General features: G+C 46.8%; 1 protein-coding gene across 1 annotated transcript in view; it reads left to right on the forward strand.

The window, feature by feature from the left end:
* Window positions 1-20,357, forward strand: part of LOC311118490 (beta-chimaerin-like) — a 45,706-nt gene that overhangs the window by 6,371 nt on the left and 18,978 nt on the right. The window contains exons 2-6 of the mRNA XM_084157635.1: window positions 6,471-6,509; window positions 10,531-10,586; window positions 18,646-18,677; window positions 19,102-19,215; window positions 19,351-19,624. Coding sequence (XP_084013761.1) covers window positions 6,471-6,509; window positions 10,531-10,586; window positions 18,646-18,677; window positions 19,102-19,215; window positions 19,351-19,624 — 515 coding nt within the window. The remainder of the gene's footprint in view (window positions 1-6,470; window positions 6,510-10,530; window positions 10,587-18,645; window positions 18,678-19,101; window positions 19,216-19,350; window positions 19,625-20,357) is intronic.

Consider the following 20,357-nt stretch of genomic DNA (forward strand, 5'->3'; position numbering starts at 1 on the left):
ACACATCTGTGCATACCTGTGCACACACACACACTGGATGGATATGCTTGTTTTAGAGCAGTTTGCTGCACAGACGGTCTCCCTACAGGGACGGTGCTACATCCCTATGATCTGACGCTCAGTGGTGTGTGTGTGTGTGGCCATCTGTTTGGTTGGGTCTAGCTGTCCATATGGATAGTGATGATGGTGAGAGGAGGTTGGGGCCTCTTTCTGAGATGTGTGAATAGGAGTGTTCTAGGGCGATTCCACACCAGCTGGAGCGGAAAATATTTTTGGTATCTCAAATTGTTCTGGCAATTCTCACACAGGAACTTCATTGGGAGGAAGGATGTTTAACATGCTTTTGACATTTTGTATCTCCCCCCCAAAAAAAAATCATGATGAAATTAGCCATTTTAGGCCCTTTTTAGACCTAGACATGCTTCCTGTAAAGACCCTATGATCTTTGAACCGTACATGATACAGACACCATCTTGGAGTCATTATACTCCTTATAGTGTGCTCTAAAATATGGAGAATGTCTAGATTCTGAAATACACATTTTCACATTCATTTATTCAACATAAAAAATATGAATATCTCAACTACCCTTTTTGATTTTGCTTATATTTAGACATATTATTTAACAATATACTCTTCAAACATGTCAAATTTCCAGAGTTATTATTTTTTAAAGAATCTAGACATACTCCATATTTTAGAGCACACTATAAGGAGTATAATGACTCCAAGATGGTGTCTGTATCATGTACGGTTCACAGATCATAGGGTCTTTACAGGAAGCATGTCTAGGTGTAAAAAGGGCCTAAAATTGCCAATTTCATCATGATTTTCTCAGAAATGGTTTGTGATACAAATGTAAAAAGCATTTCAAACATCCTTCCTCCCAATGAAGTTTCCATGTGAGAATTGCCAGAACAATCTGAGATACCAAAAATATTTTCCGCTCGCGTGGAATCTCCATTTTGTTAAATCTTGCTTGAGCAGAAGTTCTCTCAGGGGAGAACGTCTTTGCTAAGCTTGATCTTTATTCATCTCTTATTCTCTTTGCTTCCAAAGCAAACACCCCGCCGAGAACACACACACACACCGCTGTAATTATTTTATAAAATTCTTCCAGGGACTGGTGAGTAATGGAGGGAAATAGGATATTAATTGTATCTGTCTGTCTCCTGAGGGGACAACCCTTACCCTCCGGCTGTGTGTGTGTGTGTGTGTGTGTGTGTGTGTGTTCTCTCACTATTCTCCCTCCACAACACACACAGGCAGCAGGAGTTCAATTTTCCCTATTTGAAATTCGGTCACAAATCAGTATATCTTCTAAGGCTTTCCTAAACCCTTTCTTAGACCTACATATACAGTACGCTCCACAAATCATGTCATATTATTTAGGCGTGTAATAACATGTCCTAATATCTTGTGCTTTGCCAAATGTAGCATAACCCTTATACCATCCATTTAATGAGCTTAAAGTCCTTTAGAGTAGTGTACGTCAGCTCTGGGCCTGCCCTGAAGGACCTCCACCCCCTCACCCCCCCAGACAACCATTCCAGAATAACCCGTTATTCAAAAGAATAGTAAGGAAAAGTCAGTGTTTGGCAAGGTAACCAAAATAAATCACCTTCTCCAAATGATCTGCAGTAGAATCATTCATTTTGATTGTTTGCCAGAGCAGAGACACAATGACCAAGCGGTACTGGAGCGGCGAGTCTAGGTCCAAGAGGCTTCTTAACAGCTTCTACCCCCAAGCCATAAGACTCCTGAACATCTAATCATGGCTACCCAGACTATTTGTATTGCCCCCTCTCCCCCTCTTTTACGCTGCTGCTACTCTCTGTTTATTATCTATGCATAGTCACTTTAATAACTCTACCTACATATACATATTACCTCAATTACCTCGACTAACCAGTGCCCCCACACATTGACTCGGTACCGGTATCCCCTGTATATAGCCTCGCTATTGTTATTTTTACTGCTGCTCTTTAATTATTTGTTACTTTTATTGCTTATTATTTTATATTGTATTTTTTGTGTAATTTTTCTTTTTTTGGGTATTCTTTCTTAAAACTGCATTGTTGGTTAAGGGCTTGTAAGTAAGCATTTCACTGTAAGGTCTACACCAGTTGTATTCAGCGCATGTGACAAATACAATTTGATTTGATTTGACAATACATTTCCCCCCAAAGCAATCTAACCACACTGGAGTATATGGAGCCGGATGGCCAATCAATTTTATACGAATCAAGCCGTGTTCTGAAGTGCCTGCGTTTTGAGTTAGGGAAAGTTTGTCCATAAAAAGTCTCTCTTCTGAGTGCTGATTAGATCTATTGAACAAAGGCTTTGTGACACATACAGTATATCACTGTAGACATAGAGTGTGGTTACGTCCCAAATGGCACCCTATTCCCTTTATAGTGTGCTACTTTATACCTGGGCCCATAAGGGAAGTGTAGTGAATTGGTTGCTATTTGAGATGCAAACTAGATCTTTTGAACAAAGGCATTTGGTTTTTATCAGTCAGATGTATGACTGTAGACACAGAGTACAGTATTTTTCGTCCCAAATGGCACCCTATACCTAACCCTAACTCTAGCTTCATGACCACATCCTGGTTCAACCCTAGCCTAATCCACAACCCTAACTCTAGCTTCATGACCACATCCTGGTTCAACCCTAGCCTCATCCACAACCCTAACCCTAGCTTCATGTCCACATCATGGTTCAACCCTAACCCTCAACCACAACCGTAACCCTAACCCTAGCTTCATGTCCACATCCTGGTTCAACCCTAACCCTAGTCTCAACCACAACCGTAACCCTAGCTTCATGGGAATAGGGTGCCACTTGGGATGCACACTGAGTATGTGCCATGAAGTGCTTTGAAAGGCTGGTCATGGCTCACATCAACACCATTATCCCAGAAACCCTAGACCCACTCCAATTTGCATACAGCCCCAACAGATCCACAGATGATGCAATCTCTCTTGCTCTCCACACTGCCCTTTCCCACCTGGACAAGAGTAACACCTACGTGAGAATGCTATTCATTGACTACAGCTCAGCATTCAACACCATAGTGCCCTCAAAGCTCATCACTAAGCTAAGGATCCTGGGACTAAACACCTCCCTCTGCAACTGGATCCTGGACTTCCTGACGGGCCGCCCCCAGGTGGTAAGGGTAGGTAACAACACATCTGCCACACTGATCCTCAACACTGGGGCCCCTCAGGGGTGCGTGCTCAGTCCCCTCCTGTACTCCCTGTTCACCCATGACTGCATGGCCAGGCACGACTCCAACACCATCATTAAGTTTGCCGACGACACAACAGTGGTAGGCCTGATCACCGACAACGATGAGACAGCCTATAGGGAGGAGGTCAGAGACCTGGCCGTGTGGTGCCAGGATAACAACCTCTCCCTCAACGTGACCAAGACAAAGGAGATGATTGTGGACTACAGGAAAAAAAAGAGGACTGAGCACGCCCCCATTCTCATCGACGGGGCTGTAGTGAAACAGGTTGAGAGCTTCAAGTTCCTTGGTGTCCACATCACCAACGAACTATCATGGTCCAAACACACCAAGACAGTCGTGAAGAGGGCACGACAAAGCCTATTCCCCCTCAGGAGACTGAAAAGATTTGGCATGGGTCCTCAGATCCTTACAAATTCTACAGCTGCACCATCGAGAGCATCCTGACTGGTTGCATCACGGCCTGGTATGGCAACTGCTTGGCCTCCGACCGCAAGGCACTACAGAGGGTAGTGCGTACGGCCCAGTACATCACTGGGGCCAAGCTTCCTGCCATCCAGGACCTCTATACCAGGCGGTGTCAGAGGAAGGCCCTCAAAATTGTCAAAGACTCCAGCCACCCTAGTCATAGACTGTTCTCTCTGCTACCGCACGGCAAGCGGTACCGGAGTGCCAAGTCTAGGTCCAAAAGACTTCTCAACAGCTTCTACCCCCAAGCCATAAGACTCCTGAACAGCTAATCATGGCTACCCGGACTATTTGCACTGCCCCCCCCACCCCATCTTTTTACGCTGCTGCTACTCTGTTAATGATTAATGCATAGTCACTTCAACTCTACCCACATGTACATATTACTTCAACTAGCCGGTGCCCCCGCACATTGACTCTGCACCAGTACCCCCCTGTATATATAGCCTCCCTACTGTTATCCCTACTGTTATTTTTTATAAAAAATAAATGCACTGTTGGTTAAGGGCTGTAAGTAAGCATTTCACTGTAATGTCTGCACCTGTTGTATTCGGCGCATGTGGCCAATAAAATTTGATTTGATTTGAGTACGCACCTCAAAGCTCTCACATGAAAGTGGCTGTATGGAAATTGCCAATGATGACAACAAAACAGTCAGAGTGTGGTTAACATAGTGATCCAGTGGACCGGTCACTCACTCAGACAAAACTTACTGTGAGTTGTCATTGTCTGGTTGGTTCCTCAGAGCCCCGCTCTCTGCAAGTGACTGTATTACAGTAGGCAGGTCTGGTCTGCCAGTGAGTTTAGTGGTTGTGTCCTAAATAGCACCCTACTTCCTTTTATAGTGCACTACTTTTGACCAGTGCCCCTATGTTGACTATAAATATAATGCACTGTAAAGTGAATAGGGTGCCATTTAGGACAGAGAGAGAGAGAGAGCTCTTCTTGACTCTCTCAGGTGTGCCTGTGGTAGCCCTAGGGTAGTCAGTAGTTAGCGTGCAGCCCGTCCCCTGGGGGTGAACAGTGGGTCGGCATATTGATCCCTTGACTGATGTCCCTGGGTGTTTTAAATGAAGTCAGTGTCTCTTCTAACTTAATGTGATTCATTGTTCACACATGCAATTACTCCAGCTGTCAGTGACATCCTTCCACCGGGAACAGCAGAGAGATATGTGAGCCTTGTGATGCATTAATGCCACGTTCCATCATTCCACCTGCTTCAATATTATTAGCTACGTTTACACAATGATACCTTGCTAAGCGTCTGTAAGATAGTAGAGGACTTAGCCCCACAGTAGGTCTCTACGTTTCTGGAATAGTTGTCATGCACAGCCTTGCCAGCCTAAGATCCATAGTATAGCCATACTAATTCATTAGATCTGCCTATATACTGTAACAGTACAACATGACTATGTGAAGGTACTTACGGAGCATATAGTAGGTAGTATATTATGCAGGAGGAAGTTGGACCAACTTATGCATTACCAAGGGAACACTGTGGGCATGATGAGAGAGTACAGGAATAAGAAATTGTGGTTACATTATTCTGCATTAAACACAAACCTCAACCGTCGATGCAATTAAAGTAGCACATTTCCCCTTAGGATACAGCGGATCCCATGGGTGTTGGGCTGGAAATTGCATTTCCACGTTTTCTAATTTGTTTTGCCCTTCTTTGGTAATGAATACTGTGTATCATCATCATGGCATAATGCTAGCCTTGAAAGGTGTTTATAAAGATGGATCTATCTGTGAAGAAGGGACATATCCCTGGGCTGCACCAGGTATTATAGATCTGTTGACTGGCAACCTTGTCTGCATCCCAAATGGCATCCTATTCCCTACATAGTGCACTACTGTTAACTAAAATAATAAGGTGGACATGTGTATTGATTTTCCTTGAAGCAGGGGGACTTAATGAAACTGTATTCACTCACTGAGCAATGAGTATCTCATGAGGCTTCACAGTGTGAATAAACCCTGTGTATAATTATGACTGAGACATAAACAACTATGAAATAACCATGGTGACGATGAGTTCATAATCCATTCAGAGTGAATGTAACTGGGCCACAGAGAGACATGAGAGATTTGACAATTCACCCAAGAAACAAAGAATACATGCCTGTTTTCTAACCCTTTACCCTTCTAACTCCCGTCTTTCTAGTTCTGAACACTCACTCTCTTTCTCTCGCTCTCTCTCTCTTGCTCTCTCTGTCTCTTTCTCTCGCTCTCTCGGTCTGTCTCTTTCTCTCGCTCTCTCTCGCTCTGTCTGTCTCTCTCGCTCTCTCTCTCCATTCAATTCAATTTAAGGGCTTTATTGGCATGGGAAACATGTTTACATTGTCAAAGCAAGTGAAATGGATGAATAAAAGTGAAATAAACAATAAAAAATGAACAGTAAACATTACACTCACAAGTTCCAAAAGAATAAAGACATTTCAAATGTCATATTATGTCTATATACAGTGTTGTAATGATGTGCAAATAGTTAAAGTACAAAAAGGAAAATAAATAAACATAAATATAGGTTGTATTTACAATGGTGTTTGTTCTTCACTGGTTTCCCTTTTCTTATGGCAACAGGTCACAAATCTTGCTGCTGTGATGGCACACTGGTATTTCACCTAATAGATATGGGAGTTTATCAAAATTGGATTTGTTTTTGTGGGTCTCTGTCTGTCTCTCCCCCCCCCTCTCTCTCTCTCTCTCTCTGACCACTGACCCACCTCCTGTGTTGTTGTTTCAGATCCTGAGGATTACCAACCGCCCATATGGAAGTCTTACTGTAAGTATCTAAAGTACTGTTTATCCAGTGTGAAGTCATTGGTTGTTGATGAGGAATGTGGAACGCTAGAACCCTAGTCATCATGGCCACCAGGCTGCTGCATGTCACTACAAAGGACTCTTTATGTGATCATATCAGGATATTAAAGCATAAATACTTTCATCTGTTATTACAGTTAGTGTGTACAGTGAGGCTTCTTGGGATGCTCCATGCTTCAGCACAGCTTCTTGTTATGTTAGTTCTCTCTCCTCTCCAATCTTCTCTCTTCTAACGCCGGCTGAGAGATATTTTTAGAGCTCACTATGTCTTCGTCATGTTCGTGGAAGATATCCTGTGTGTGTGTGTGTGTGTGTGTGTGTGTGTCCATGTATCCGTGGAAGAAGTCCAGGTCTTGCTGGTTGATGTGAGTTGTCCTGACTAAAACAAAAACTCAAAGTCAGGAGTCTGCCTTCTCCCGCATGGAAAGTCTGTTGTGGGGAAGATTCAGTGCAGAGACTTAACCTTTTACACAACAACACTACTCCCAATGCTGTGTTACATCACAATGAGGAAACAGCACGACTCCCAATGCTGTGTTACATTACACAGAGGAAAGAGTTCTCGGCAACAACACTCTTGTCTTTCTTCTAATCCTGCATCGTCCACCATTCTTAGGATGCGTCCCCAAATGGCACCCTGTTCCCTAATTAGTGCATTACTGTTCTCTATTTAGTGCATTACTTTCGCACTAAATATGTAACCATGTATAATTTTGTGTTCTTCACCAATAAAGCTGTGTTATAAAAAAAGTAGTGCACTATGTAGGGAATAGGGTGTCATTTGGGATACACTCTTAGTGTCATACACATTCTTATTGCATGACATAAGTATAGTGTAATCTCTATGTCTACAGTAATGCCCTACAGAATAGGTACATTACCACAGACAATGTGCCTAGTGTGCCCAGCTCAGCTCAGATATATTCAACTGTCGCAGGCTTAAGCATTTGATGTGATTCATGTCACTCCACTACACGTTTCATCTCCATTCCATTTTCAACAGTTTCGCTGATTTACACCCAAAACTCTTTAAGCACACTTAATCCATGATGGCAGCTCGCCTCAGCGCTGCTGCTACGTGTGTCACTGGGTTACTTTGGTTGCATCCTAAATTAAACCCTATACCCTATTCCCTATGTACTGTAGTTCTGGGCTCTGGTCAAATGTAGTGCAGTACATAGGGAATAGGGTGCCATTTGGGATGCATCCTGTGTCTCCCCATTGTGTCCCAGTACTAGGATTAATAGACACTGTTAGCATCCTATGGGCCCTAGCATACTATGGGCCCTATGGTCCCTGATCAAAAGTAGTGCACTACATAGGGAATAGGGTGCCATTTGGGATGCAGCCCTCTGTGAAATATCCATTGACATTCACACATAGGGTTTGGTGATAAACGGGACCTGTCATATAAACCACTGAGAGAGATCAGCCCATGGATATCTTCGACTTCTCTAATGGCTCCTGGTGTTCCTACTGTTCCTTGTTGACTTTGCTCGGAGTTAGGCAACAAGTGAGCCAGCCGTCTTTGAACCATACTGTCAGGGGCCATACAGAGACTGTGTATGCTGCATATCCAATATTAGAGCAACTATAACCTTCTAACTGTCCGTTAGGAAGTTTAACTCCTCAGAATCTAGTGCCCCTTCCAAGTCCTGCTGGGACCACTACACGCAAACATGTTCCATGGTTAAAAATAATGTTATGCATGTGACAGGGAGTTGCAAGAGGTGTGCATTGGGTTGTTATTAATAACTGTGTAACTCAAATAAATGATTAGACATCTGCTTGAGCATATAGCGCAAGGCAAATAACTTGTCAGGTGGATGGGTTATCTTGGCAAAGGAGGAATGTTCACTCACAGGGATGTAAACAAGTTAGTGCACAAAATTGGAGAAAGATAAGCTGGACCAGCCTGTTAGCTGTGGAGTGAAAATAGGATTTAAAGGAGATGAATACATTGGTGATGGCTGTACTGTAGTGTTACTGTATGTCCTTAGCTAACAGTGTCCAGCTGATAACCCCATACAGTGCATGAATGAATACATTACTAATCTTTATTGTCCCATAGGGAAGTAATGCATGAATTAGTGTGTGTGTGTGTGTGTGTGTGTGTGTGTGTAAAGGGGTCTACGCAAAAGGAGCAGAAGGAGGTCTGTTTGTGCGTCTGAATTTTCGGAACGCGACGCAAACGGACCTCCGTCGGCTTAGTTTCCGTAGACTGTGTTGAGGCCTTAAGGCTGCATAACTCAATAAGCGTACATATACATATCTATACATATACAGTGAGGGGGAAAAAGTATTTGATCCCCTGCTGATTTTGTACATTTGCCCAGTGACAAAGAAATGATCAGTCTATAATTTTAATGGTAGGTTTATTTGAACAGTGAGAGACAGAATAACAACAACAAAATCCTGAAAAACGCATGTCAAAAATGTTATAAATTGATTTGTATTTTAATGAGGGAAATAAGTATTTGACCCCCTCTCAATCAGAAAGATTTCTGGCTCCCAGGTGTCTTTTATACAGGTAACGAGCTGAGATTAGGAGCACACTCTTAAAGGGAGTGCTCCTAATCTCAGCTTGTTACCTGTATAAAAGACACCTGTCCACAGAAGCAATCAATCAATCAGATTCCAAACTCTCCACCATGGCCAAGACCAAAGAGCTCTCCAAGGATGTCAGGGACAAGATTGTAGACCTACACAAGGCTGGAATGGGCTACAAGACCATCGCCAAGCAGCTGGTGAGAAGGTGACAACAGTTGGTGTGATTATTCGCAAATGGAAGAAACACAAAATAACTGTCAATCTCCCTCGGCCTGGGGCTCCATGCAAGAACTCACCTCGTGGAGTTGCAATGATCATGAGAACGGTGAGGAATCAGCCCAGAACTACACGGGAGGATCTTGTCAATGATCTCAAGGCAGCTGGGACCATAGTCACCAAGAAAACAATTGGTAACACATTACACCGTGAAGGACTGAAATCCTGCAGTGCCCGCAAGGTCCCCCTGCTCAAGAAAGCACATATACAGGGCCGTCTGAAGTTTTCCAATGAACATCTGAATGATTCAGAGGAGAACTGGGTGAAAGTGTTGTGGTCAGATGAGACCAAAATCGAGCTCTTTGGCATCAACTCAACTCGCCGTGTTTGGAGGAGGAGGAATGCTGCCTATGACCCCAAGAACACCATCCCCACCGTCAAACATGGAGGTGGAAACAAGCTTTGGGGGTGTTTTTCTGCTAAGGGGACAGGATAACTTCACTGCATCAAAGGGACGATGGACGGGGCCATGTACCGTCAAATCTTGGGTGAGAACCTCCTTCCCTCAGCCAGGGCATTGAAAATGGGCCGTGGATGGGTATTCCAGCATGACAATGACCCAAAACACACGGCCAAGGCAACAAAGCAGTGGCTCAAGAAGAAGCACATTAAGGTCCTGGAGTGGCCTAGCCAGTCTCCAGAACTTAATCCCATAGAAAATCTGTGGAGGGAGCTGAAGGTTCGAGTTGCCAAATGTCAGCCTCGAAACCTTAATGACTTGGAGAAGATCTGCAAAGAGGAGTGGGACAAAATCCCTCCTGAGATGTGTGCAAACCTGGTGACCAACTACAAGAAACGTCTGACCTCTGTGATTGCCAACAAGGGTTTTGCCACCAAGTACTAAGTGATGTTTTGCAGAGGGGTCAAATACTTATTTCCCTCATTAAAATGCAAATCAATTCATAACTTTTTTGACATGCGTTTTTATGGATTTTTTTGTTATTCTGTTCAAATAAACCTACCATTAAAATTATAGACTGATAATTTCTTTGTCAGTGGGCAAACGTACAAAATCAGCAGGGGATCAAATACTTTTTTCCCTCACTGTACATATCTATACATATACATATCTATACATATTGTGGCCTCAGCAGTGCAGCCATTCTAATACTGAATACTATGCTTTTTACCTGACAGTCCATGTTTGTCACTTACAGTGTACCAGCTCCAGCAGGAAGCTCCTCGGCCCAAGAGGATCACCTGCCCTCAGGGGGTCAGTACTGTATATCACTTAACAATATACAGTGCATTCGGAAAGTATTCAGACCCCTTGACTTTTTCCACATTTTGTTACGTTACAGCCTTATTCTAAAATGGATTGTAAAAAATGTTATCAATCTATACACAATACCCCATAATGACAAAGAAAAAACAGGTTTTTAGAAATGTTTGCAAATGTATAAAGAAAACAACAATTGAAATATCACATTTAAATAAGTATTCAGGCCCTTTACTCAGTACTTTGTTGAAACACCTTTGGCAGTGATTACAGCCTCGAGTCTTCTTGGCTATGACGCTACAAGCTTGGCACACCTGTATTTGGGGAGTTTCTCCCATTCTTCTCTGCAGATCCTCTCAAGCTCTGTCAGGTTGGATGGAGAGCATCGCTGCACAGCTATTTTCATGTCCATCTAGAGATGTTCGATCGGGTTCAAGTCCGGGCTCTGGCTGGGCCACTCAAGGACATTGCATTGTCTTGGCTGAGCGCTCTGGAGCAGGTTATCATCAAGGATCTCTCTGTACTTCGCTCCGGTCATCTTTCCCTCGATCCAGTCCCTGCCGCTGAATAACATCCCCACAGCATGATGCCGCCACCACCATGCTTCACCATAGGGATGGTGCCAGGTTTCCTCCAGACATTCAGGTCAAAGAGTTCAATCTTGGTTTCATCAGACCAGAGAATCTTGTCTCTCATGATCTGAGAGTCCTTTAGGTGCCTTTTGGCGAACTCCATCGGCCTGTCATGTGCCTTTTACTGAGGAGTGGCTTCCGTCTGGCCACTACCATAAAGGCCTGATTGGTGGAGTGCTGCAGAGATAGTTGTGCTTCTGGAAGGTTCTCCCATCTCCACAGAGGAACTCTGGAGCTCTGTCAGAGTGACAATTGGGTTCTTGGTCACCTCCCTGACCAAGGCCCTTCTCCACGATTGCTCAGTTTGGCCGGGCAGCCAGCTCTAGGAAGAGTCTTGGTGGTTCCAAACTTCTTCCATTTAAGAATGGTGGAGGACACTGTGTTCTTGGGGACCTTCAATGCTGCAGACATTTTGGTACCCTTTCCCAGATCTGTGCCTCGACACAATCCTATCTCGGAGCTCTACGGACAATTCCTTCGACCTCATGGTTTTTGCTCTGACATGCACTGCCAACTGTGGGACCTTATGTAGACAGGTGTGTGCCTTTCCAAATCATGTCCAATCAATTGAATTTACCACAGGTGGACTCCAATCAAGTTGTAGAAACATCTTAAGGATGATCAATGGAAACAGGATGCACCTGAGCTCAATTTCGAGACTCATAGCAAAGGGTCTGAATACTTATGTAAATAAGGTATTTCTGTTTTCGCTTTGTCATTATGGGGTATTGTGTGTAGATTGATGAGAAAAAATAATATTTAATACATTTTAGAATAAGGCTGTAACGTAACAAAATGTGGAAAAAGGGAAGGGGTCTGAATACTTTCCGAAGGCACTGTAAGATACACCACCATTCTCGACCCTTCTCCCAAAGTGTGCACTTCTCAGAATCAGGGGGGCAACCATATAGACCACATTATTTTCTGATAGGATGCCTGCTCTGTTGTGATAAAAAGAGGTTAGGCAATTGGCAGGATTAGAGACGGAGTTGCTTAGTCAGAGGGAGACACAGACACACAGAGAGAGACTGACACAGAGAGAGACTGACACAGAGAGAGACTGACACAGAGAGAGGGAGACAGACAGACAGAGAGAGGGAGACAGACAGACACAGAGAGAGGGAGACAGACAGACACAGAGAGAGGGAGACAGACAGACACATAGAGAGGGAGACAGACAGACACAGAGAGAGGGAGACAGACAGACACAGAGAGAGGGAGACAGACAGACACAGAGAGAGACTGACACAGAGAGAGACTGACACAGGGAGAGACTGACACAGGGAGAGGGAGACAGACAGACACAGGGAGAGGGAGACAGACAGACACAGAGAGAGGGAGACAGAGACACAGATAGACACAGAGAGGGAGGCAGACAGACACAGAGAGAGGGAGACAGACTGACACAGAGAGAGGGAGACAGACTGACACAGAAAGAGGGAGACAGACTGACACAGAGAGAGGGAGACAGACTGACACAGAGAGAGACTGACACAGAGAGAGACTGACACAGAGAGAGACTGACACAGAGAGAGACTGACACAGGGAGAGACTGACACAGGGAGACAGACAGACACAGGGAGAGGGAGACAGACAGACACAGAGAGAGGGAGACAGAGACACAGATAGACACAGAGAGGGAGGCAGACAGACACAGACTGACACAGAGAGGGAGGCAGACAGACACAGACTGACACAGAGAGGGAGACAGACTGACACAGAGAGAGGGAGACAGACTGACACAGAGAGAGGGAGACAGACTGACACAGAGAGAGGGAGACAGACTGACACAGAGAGAGGGAGACACAGACACAGAGAGAGGGAGACAGACTGACACAGAGAGAGACTGACACAGAGAGAGACTGACACAGAGAGAGGGAGACAGACCGACACAGAGAGAGGGAGACAGAGACACAGACAGACAGACACAGAGAGGGAGGCAGACAGACACAGACAGACACAGAGAGAGGGAGGCAGACAGACACAGAGATAGGGAGACAGACAGACACAGAGAGAGAGGGAGACAGACAGACACAGAGAGAGAGGGAGACAGACAGACACAGAGAGAGAGAGAGGGAGGCAGACAGACACAGACTGACACAGAGAGGGAGACAGACTGACACAGAGAGAGGGAGACAGACTGACACAGAGAGAGGGAGACAGACTGACACAGAGAGAGGGAGACAGACTGACACAGAGAGAGGGAGACAGACTGACACAGAGAGAGGGAGACAGACTGACACAGAGAGAGGGAGACAGACTGACACAGAGAGAGGGAGACACAGACACAGAGAGAGGGAGACAGACTGACACAGAGAGAGACTGACACAGAGAGAGGGAGACAGACAGACACAGAGAGAGAGAGAGACAGACAGACACAGACAGACACAGAGAGAGGGAGACAGACAGACACAGAGAGAGGGAGACAGACAGACACAGAGAGAGGGAGGCAGACAGACACAGACAGACACAGAGAGAGGGAGGCAGACAGACACAGACAGACACAGAGAGAGAGGGAGACAGACAGACACAGACAGACAGACACAGAGAGGGAGGCAGACAGACACAGACAGACACAGAGAGAGGGAGGCAGACAGACACAGACAGACACAGAGAGAGAGGGAGACAGACAGACACAGAGAGAGAGGGAGACAGACAGACACAGAGAGAGAGGGAGTCAGACAGACACAGAGAGAGAGGGAGACAGACAGACACAGAGAGAGGGAGACAGACAGACACAGAGAGAGGGAGACAGGCAGACACAGAGAGAGGGAGACAGACTGACACAGAGAGAGGGAGACAGACTGACACAGAGAGAGGGAGACAGACTGACACAGAGAGAGGGAGACACAGACACAGAGAGAGGGAGACAGACTGACACAGAGAGAGACTGACACAGAGAGAGACTGACACAGAGAGAGACTGACACAGAGAGAGGGAGACAGACAGACACAGAGAGAGGGAGACAGACAGACACAGAGAGAGGGAGACAGACAGACACAGAGAGAGGGAGGCAGACAGACACAGACAGACACAGAGAGAGGGAGACAGAGACACAGACAGACAGACACAGAGAGGGAGGCAGACAGACACAGACAGACACAGAGAGAGGGAGGCAGACAGACACAGACAGACACAGAGAGAGGGAGACAGACAGACACAGAGAGAGAGGGAGACAGACAGACACAGAGAGAGAGGGAGACAGACAGACACAGAGAGAGAGGGAGACAGACAGACACAGACTGACACAGAGAGAGGGAGACAGACTGACACAGAGAGGGAGACAGACTGACACAGAGAGAGGGAGACAGACTGACACAGAGAGAGGGAGACAGACAGACACAGAGAGAGAGGGAGACAGACAGACACAGAGAGAGAGGGAGACAGACAGACAGAGAGAGGGAGACAGAAACAGAGAGAGGGAAACAGAATGATACAGAGACAGACACAGAGAGAGAGGGAGACAGACAGACACAGAGAGAGAGGGAGACAGACAGACACAGAGAGAGAGGGAGACAGACAGACACAGAGAGAGAGGGAGACAGACAGACACAGAGAGAGAGGGAGACAGACAGACACAGAGAGAGAGGGAGACAGACACACAGAGAGAGAGGGAGACAGACACACAGAGAGAGAGGGAGACAGACACACAGAGAGAGAGGGAGACAGACACACAGAGAGAGAGGGAGACAGACACACAGAGAGAGAGGGAGACAGACAGACACAGAGAGAGAGGGAGACAGACAGAAACAGAGAGAGGGAAACAGACTGATACAGAGACAGACACAGAGAGAGAGGGAGACATACAGACACAGAGAGAGAGGGAGACAGACAGACACAGAGAGAGAGAGGGAGACAGACAGACACAGAGAGAGAGAGGGAGACAGATAGACACAGAGAGAGAGAGGGAGACAGACACACAGAGAGAGAGGGAGACAGACACACAGAGAGAGAGGGAGACAGACACACAGAGAGAGAGAGGGAGACAGACACACAGAGAGAGAGGGAGACAGACACACAGAGAGAGAGGGAGACAGACACACAGAGAGAGAGAGGGAGACAGACAGACACAGAGAGAATGAGGGAGACAGACAGACAGAGATAGGGAGACAGAAACAGAGAGAGGGAAACAGACTGATACAGAGACAGACACAGAGAGAGAGGGAGACAGACAGACACAGAGAGAGAGGGAGACAGATAGACACAGAGAGAGAGGGAGGCAGACAGACACAGACTGACACAGAGAGAGGGAGACAGACTGACACAGAGAGGGAGACAGACTGACACAGAGAGAGGGAGTCAGACTGACACAGAGAGAGGGAGAAAGACTGACACAGAGAGAGGGAGACAGACTGACACAGAGAGAGGGAGACAGACTGACACAGAGAGAGGGAGACAGACTGACACAGAGAGAGGGAGACAGACTGACACAGAGCGAGGGAGACACAGACACAGAGAGAGGGAGACAGACAGACACAGAGAGAGACTGACACAGAGAGAGACTGACACAGAGACTGACACAGAGAGAGGGAGACAGAGACACAGACAGACACAGAGAGGGAGGCAGACACAGAGAGAGGGAGACAGACAGACACAGAGAGAGAGGGAGACAGACAGACACAGAGAGAAAGGGAGACAGACAGACACAGAGAGAGAGGGAGACAGACAGACACAGAGAGAGAGGGAGACAGACAGACACAGAGAGAGAGGGAGACAGACAGACACAGAGAGAAAGGGAGACAGACAGACACAGAGAGAGAGGGAGACAGACAGACACAGAGAGAGAGGGAGACAGACAGACACAGAAACAGAGGGAGACAGACACACAGAGAGAGAGGGAGACATAAACAGAGAGAGGGAAACAGACTGATACAGAGACAGACACAGAGAGAGGGAGACCGAGACAGAGAGAGACAGACACAGAGAGAGGGAGACAGAAACAGAGAGAGGGAGACAGACTGATACAGAGACAGATACAAGATGAGAGAAAGACACACAGACAGAGAGGCAGAGAGACACAGAGAGAAAGAGGCAGACAGACACAGACAGACACAGAGAGAGGGAGACAGAGACACAGACAGACAGACACAGAGAGGGAGGCAGACAGACACAGACAGACACAGAGAGAGGGAGGCAGACAGACACAGACAGACACAGAGAGAGGGAGACAGACAGACACAGAGAGAGAGGGAGACAGACAGACACAGAGAGAGAGGGAGACAGACAGACACAGACTGACACAGAGAGAGGGAGACAGACTGACACAGAGAGAGGGAGACAGACTGACACAGAGAGAGGGAGACAGACTGACACAGAGAGAGGGAGACAGACAGACACAGAGAGAGAGGGAGACAGACAGACACAGAGAGAGAGGGAGACAGACAGACAGAGAGAGGGAGACAGAAACAGAGAGAGGGAAACAGAATGATACAGAGACAGACACAGAGAGAGAGGGAGACAGACAGACACAGAGAGAGAGGGAGACAGACAGACACAGAGAGAGAGGGAGACAGACAGACACAGAGAGAGAGGGAGACAGACAGACACAGAGAGAGAGGGAGACAGACAGACACAGAGAGAGAGGGAGACAGACACACAGAGAGAGAGGGAGACAGACACACAGAGAGAGAGGGAGACAGACACACAGAGAGAGAGGGAGACAGACACACAGAGAGAGAGGGAGACAGACACACAGAGAGAGAGGGAGACAGACAGACACAGAGAGAGAGGGAGACAGACAGACACAGAGAGAGAGGGAGACAGACAGACAGAGATAGGGAGACAGAAACAGAGAGAGGGAAACAGACTGATACAGAGACAGACACAGAGAGAGAGGGAGACATACAGACACAGAGAGAGAGGGAGACAGACAGACACAGAGAGAGAGAGAGGGAGACAGACAGACAGAGAGAGAGAGGGAGACAGATAGACACAGAGAGAGAGAGAGGGAGACAGACAGACACAGAGAGAGAGGGAGACAGACAGACACAGAGAGAGGGAGACAGACAGACACAGAGAGAGAGGGAGACAGACAGACACAGAGAGAGAGGGAGACAGACAGACAGAGAGAGGGAGACAGAAACAGAGAGAGGGAAACAGAATGATACAGAGACAGACACAGAGAGAGAGGGAGACAGACAGACACAGAGAGAGAGGGAGACAGACACACAGAGAGAGAGGGAGACAGACACACAGAGAGAGAGGGAGACAGACAGACACAGAGAGAATGAGGGAGACAGACACACAGAGAGAGAGGGAGACAGACACACAGAGAGAGAGGGAGACAGACAGACACAGAGAGAGAGGGAGACAGACAGACACAGAGAGAGAGGGAGACAGACAGACAGAGATAGGGAGACAGAAACAGAGAGAGGGAAACAGACTGATACAGAGACAGACACAGAGAGAGAGGGAGACAGACAGACACAGAGAGAGAGGGAGACAGATAGACACAGAGAGAGAGGGAGACAGACAGACAGAGATAGGGAGACAGAAACAGAGAGAGGGAAACAGACTGATACAGAGACAGACACAGAGAGAGGGAGACAGACTGACACAGAGAGGGAGACAGACTGACACAGAGAGAGGGAGTCAGACTGACACAGAGAGAGGGAGAAAGACTGACACAGAGAGAGGGAGACAGACTGACACAGAGAGAGGGAGACAGACTGACACAGAGAGAGGGAGACAGACTGACACAGAGAGAGGGAGACAGACTGACACAGAGCGAGGGAGACACAGACACAGAGAGAGGGAGACAGACAGACACAGAGAGAGACTGACACAGAGAGAGACTGACACAGAGACTGACACAGAGAGAGGGAGACAGAGACACAGACAGACACAGAGAGGGAGGCAGACACAGAGAGAGGGAGACAGACAGACACAGAGAGAGAGGGAGACAGACAGACACAGAGAGAGAGGGAGACAGACAGACACAGAGAGAGAGGGAGACAGACAGACACAGAGAGAAAGGGAGACAGACAGACACAGAGAGAGAGGGAGACAGACAGACACAGAGAGAGAGGGAGACAGACAGACACAGAAACAGAGGGAGACAGACACACAGAGAGAGAGGGAGACATAAACAGAGAGAGGGAAACAGACTGATACAGAGACAGACACAGAGAGAGGGAGACCGAGACAGAGAGAGACAGACACAGAGAGAGGGAGACAGAAACAGAGAGAGGGAGACAGACTGATACAGAGACAGATACAAGATGAGAGAAAGACACACAGACAGAGAGGCAGAGAGACACAGAGAGAAAGAGGGACTCTGACAGAGACAGAGGGACATAGAAACACATATCCTTCAATCAAAACAGGTTGTTAGAGCTCTTGGCCAAGCCATTGAAGTGACATTTCAACTGGATATCTCTCTGTCAGCCAATGTATCTTCTCTCTCTCCTCTGGCTTTACAGATGGAGAGCAGACCCAGATATTACGGCAGAGAGTGAGTAGAGGGACTTCCTTTTTGATCGTCATCCTTTTCATCCATTTTCTAATACAGCTGCTGGGGAGACTGGCTCTAGCTGTGTGATTTATCATTAACGACTAGCTTTACATGTGGTTAGGGCGTTGAAGGTGTGTGTGTGTGTGTGTGTGTGCACATCTTTGTGTGTGTGCACATCCTGTGGCAGCATTGACAGGAGACTTGTGGCAGTATTGACAGGAGACTTGTGGCAGCATTGACAGGAGACTTGTGGCAGCATTGACAGGAGACTTGTGGCAGCATTGACAGGAGACTTGTGGCAGCATTGACAGGAGACTTGTGGCAGCATTGATAGGAGACTTGTGGCAGCATTGACAGGAGACTTGTGGCAGCATTGACAGGAGACTTGTGGCAGCATTGACAGGAGACTTGTGGCTCTCTCAAGGTTCCATGGCATGCTATCGAGAGAGTATGCAGATGAGCTACTGGGAGGAGCAGAGGGGGCTTACCTCGTCAGAGAGAGCCAGAGACAGCCAGGGACCAACACCTTGGCCTTAAGGTACCGTACACAGTACACACACATTTACATACTAAATATACACACCTTGTCAAAGACTCTCCCTTCCTTCCTTCCCTCCCTCCCTGGCTCCCTCCCTCCCTCTACCCACCCACTCACTCTACCCCCTCTCCCCAGGTTTGGGCACCAGACCCTGAACTACAGACTGTTCTATGACGGGAAGCACTTTGTGGGGGAGAAGCGCTTCGAGACGGTCCACGACCTGGTGACGGATGGCCTCATCACCCTGTACATCGAGACCAAGGCTGCAGAGTACATCGCCAAGATGACCACCAACCCCATCTATGAACACCTGGGCTACACCTCCCTGCTGAAGGACAAGATGGGGCACCGGCTGAGCCGAAGATGCACTGAACCCCGTAGGGTCACCTTCCAGAGAGAGGACAGTAAGGTGAGATACCAGATCGCTTTGACATTCTTTATGTAACTAAAAGTGCTATGAAAAGTTACATTGGTGATGATGGTGATGATGACATTGGTGATGATTGTGATGGTGGTGGTGATTGTGATGATGGTGGCAATTGTGGTGGTGGTGATGATTGTGATGGTGATGATCATGATTCTCTCCCATAGCACCAGAGGTTATTTATGTATTAACGCGCTACATCCACTACTAGCCTACATCTACTACTGTTGTGTTTCCTAACTACAGTTGTGACCTGAACAGGAACAACTCTGGGCCCTAGCTATAGACTGTAACAGACCAGAGTATTTCCTGACTATAGTTGTGACCTGAAAAAGAAAAGGAGAGTCTCACTCTAGGAGCTCAGATGCAAATAATTTAATAACCTGATAAACGTTTCCACAGACAAGCAGTCTTCATCAGGGTATAATGACAAACACTGCCGGTCACTAGTTCATATAGTGTCAAAGGACACACACAGGTGTCTGTAATCATGGCCAGGTGTGGCCTAATATCATTGGTTAATTCACAGATAAACAGAACATGCAAAAAACATGAATAGATAGCATACGATCATAGATACAACTTGGCTACATAGGCCCACAAACATTTATAATGAATAGCAAAATCACAATAATCACAAGAATGGCTTCAAATCAAAGTCTACGTTGAGACCGAAGGGAGCAAGGGTCTTTAAATTTAAAGATCCAGGCAGCCTCTC

This window comes from Coregonus lavaretus (genome assembly GCF_964263955.1).
Source record: "Coregonus lavaretus genome assembly, chromosome: 3".
Classification (NCBI taxonomy): domain Eukaryota; kingdom Metazoa; phylum Chordata; class Actinopteri; order Salmoniformes; family Salmonidae; genus Coregonus; species Coregonus lavaretus.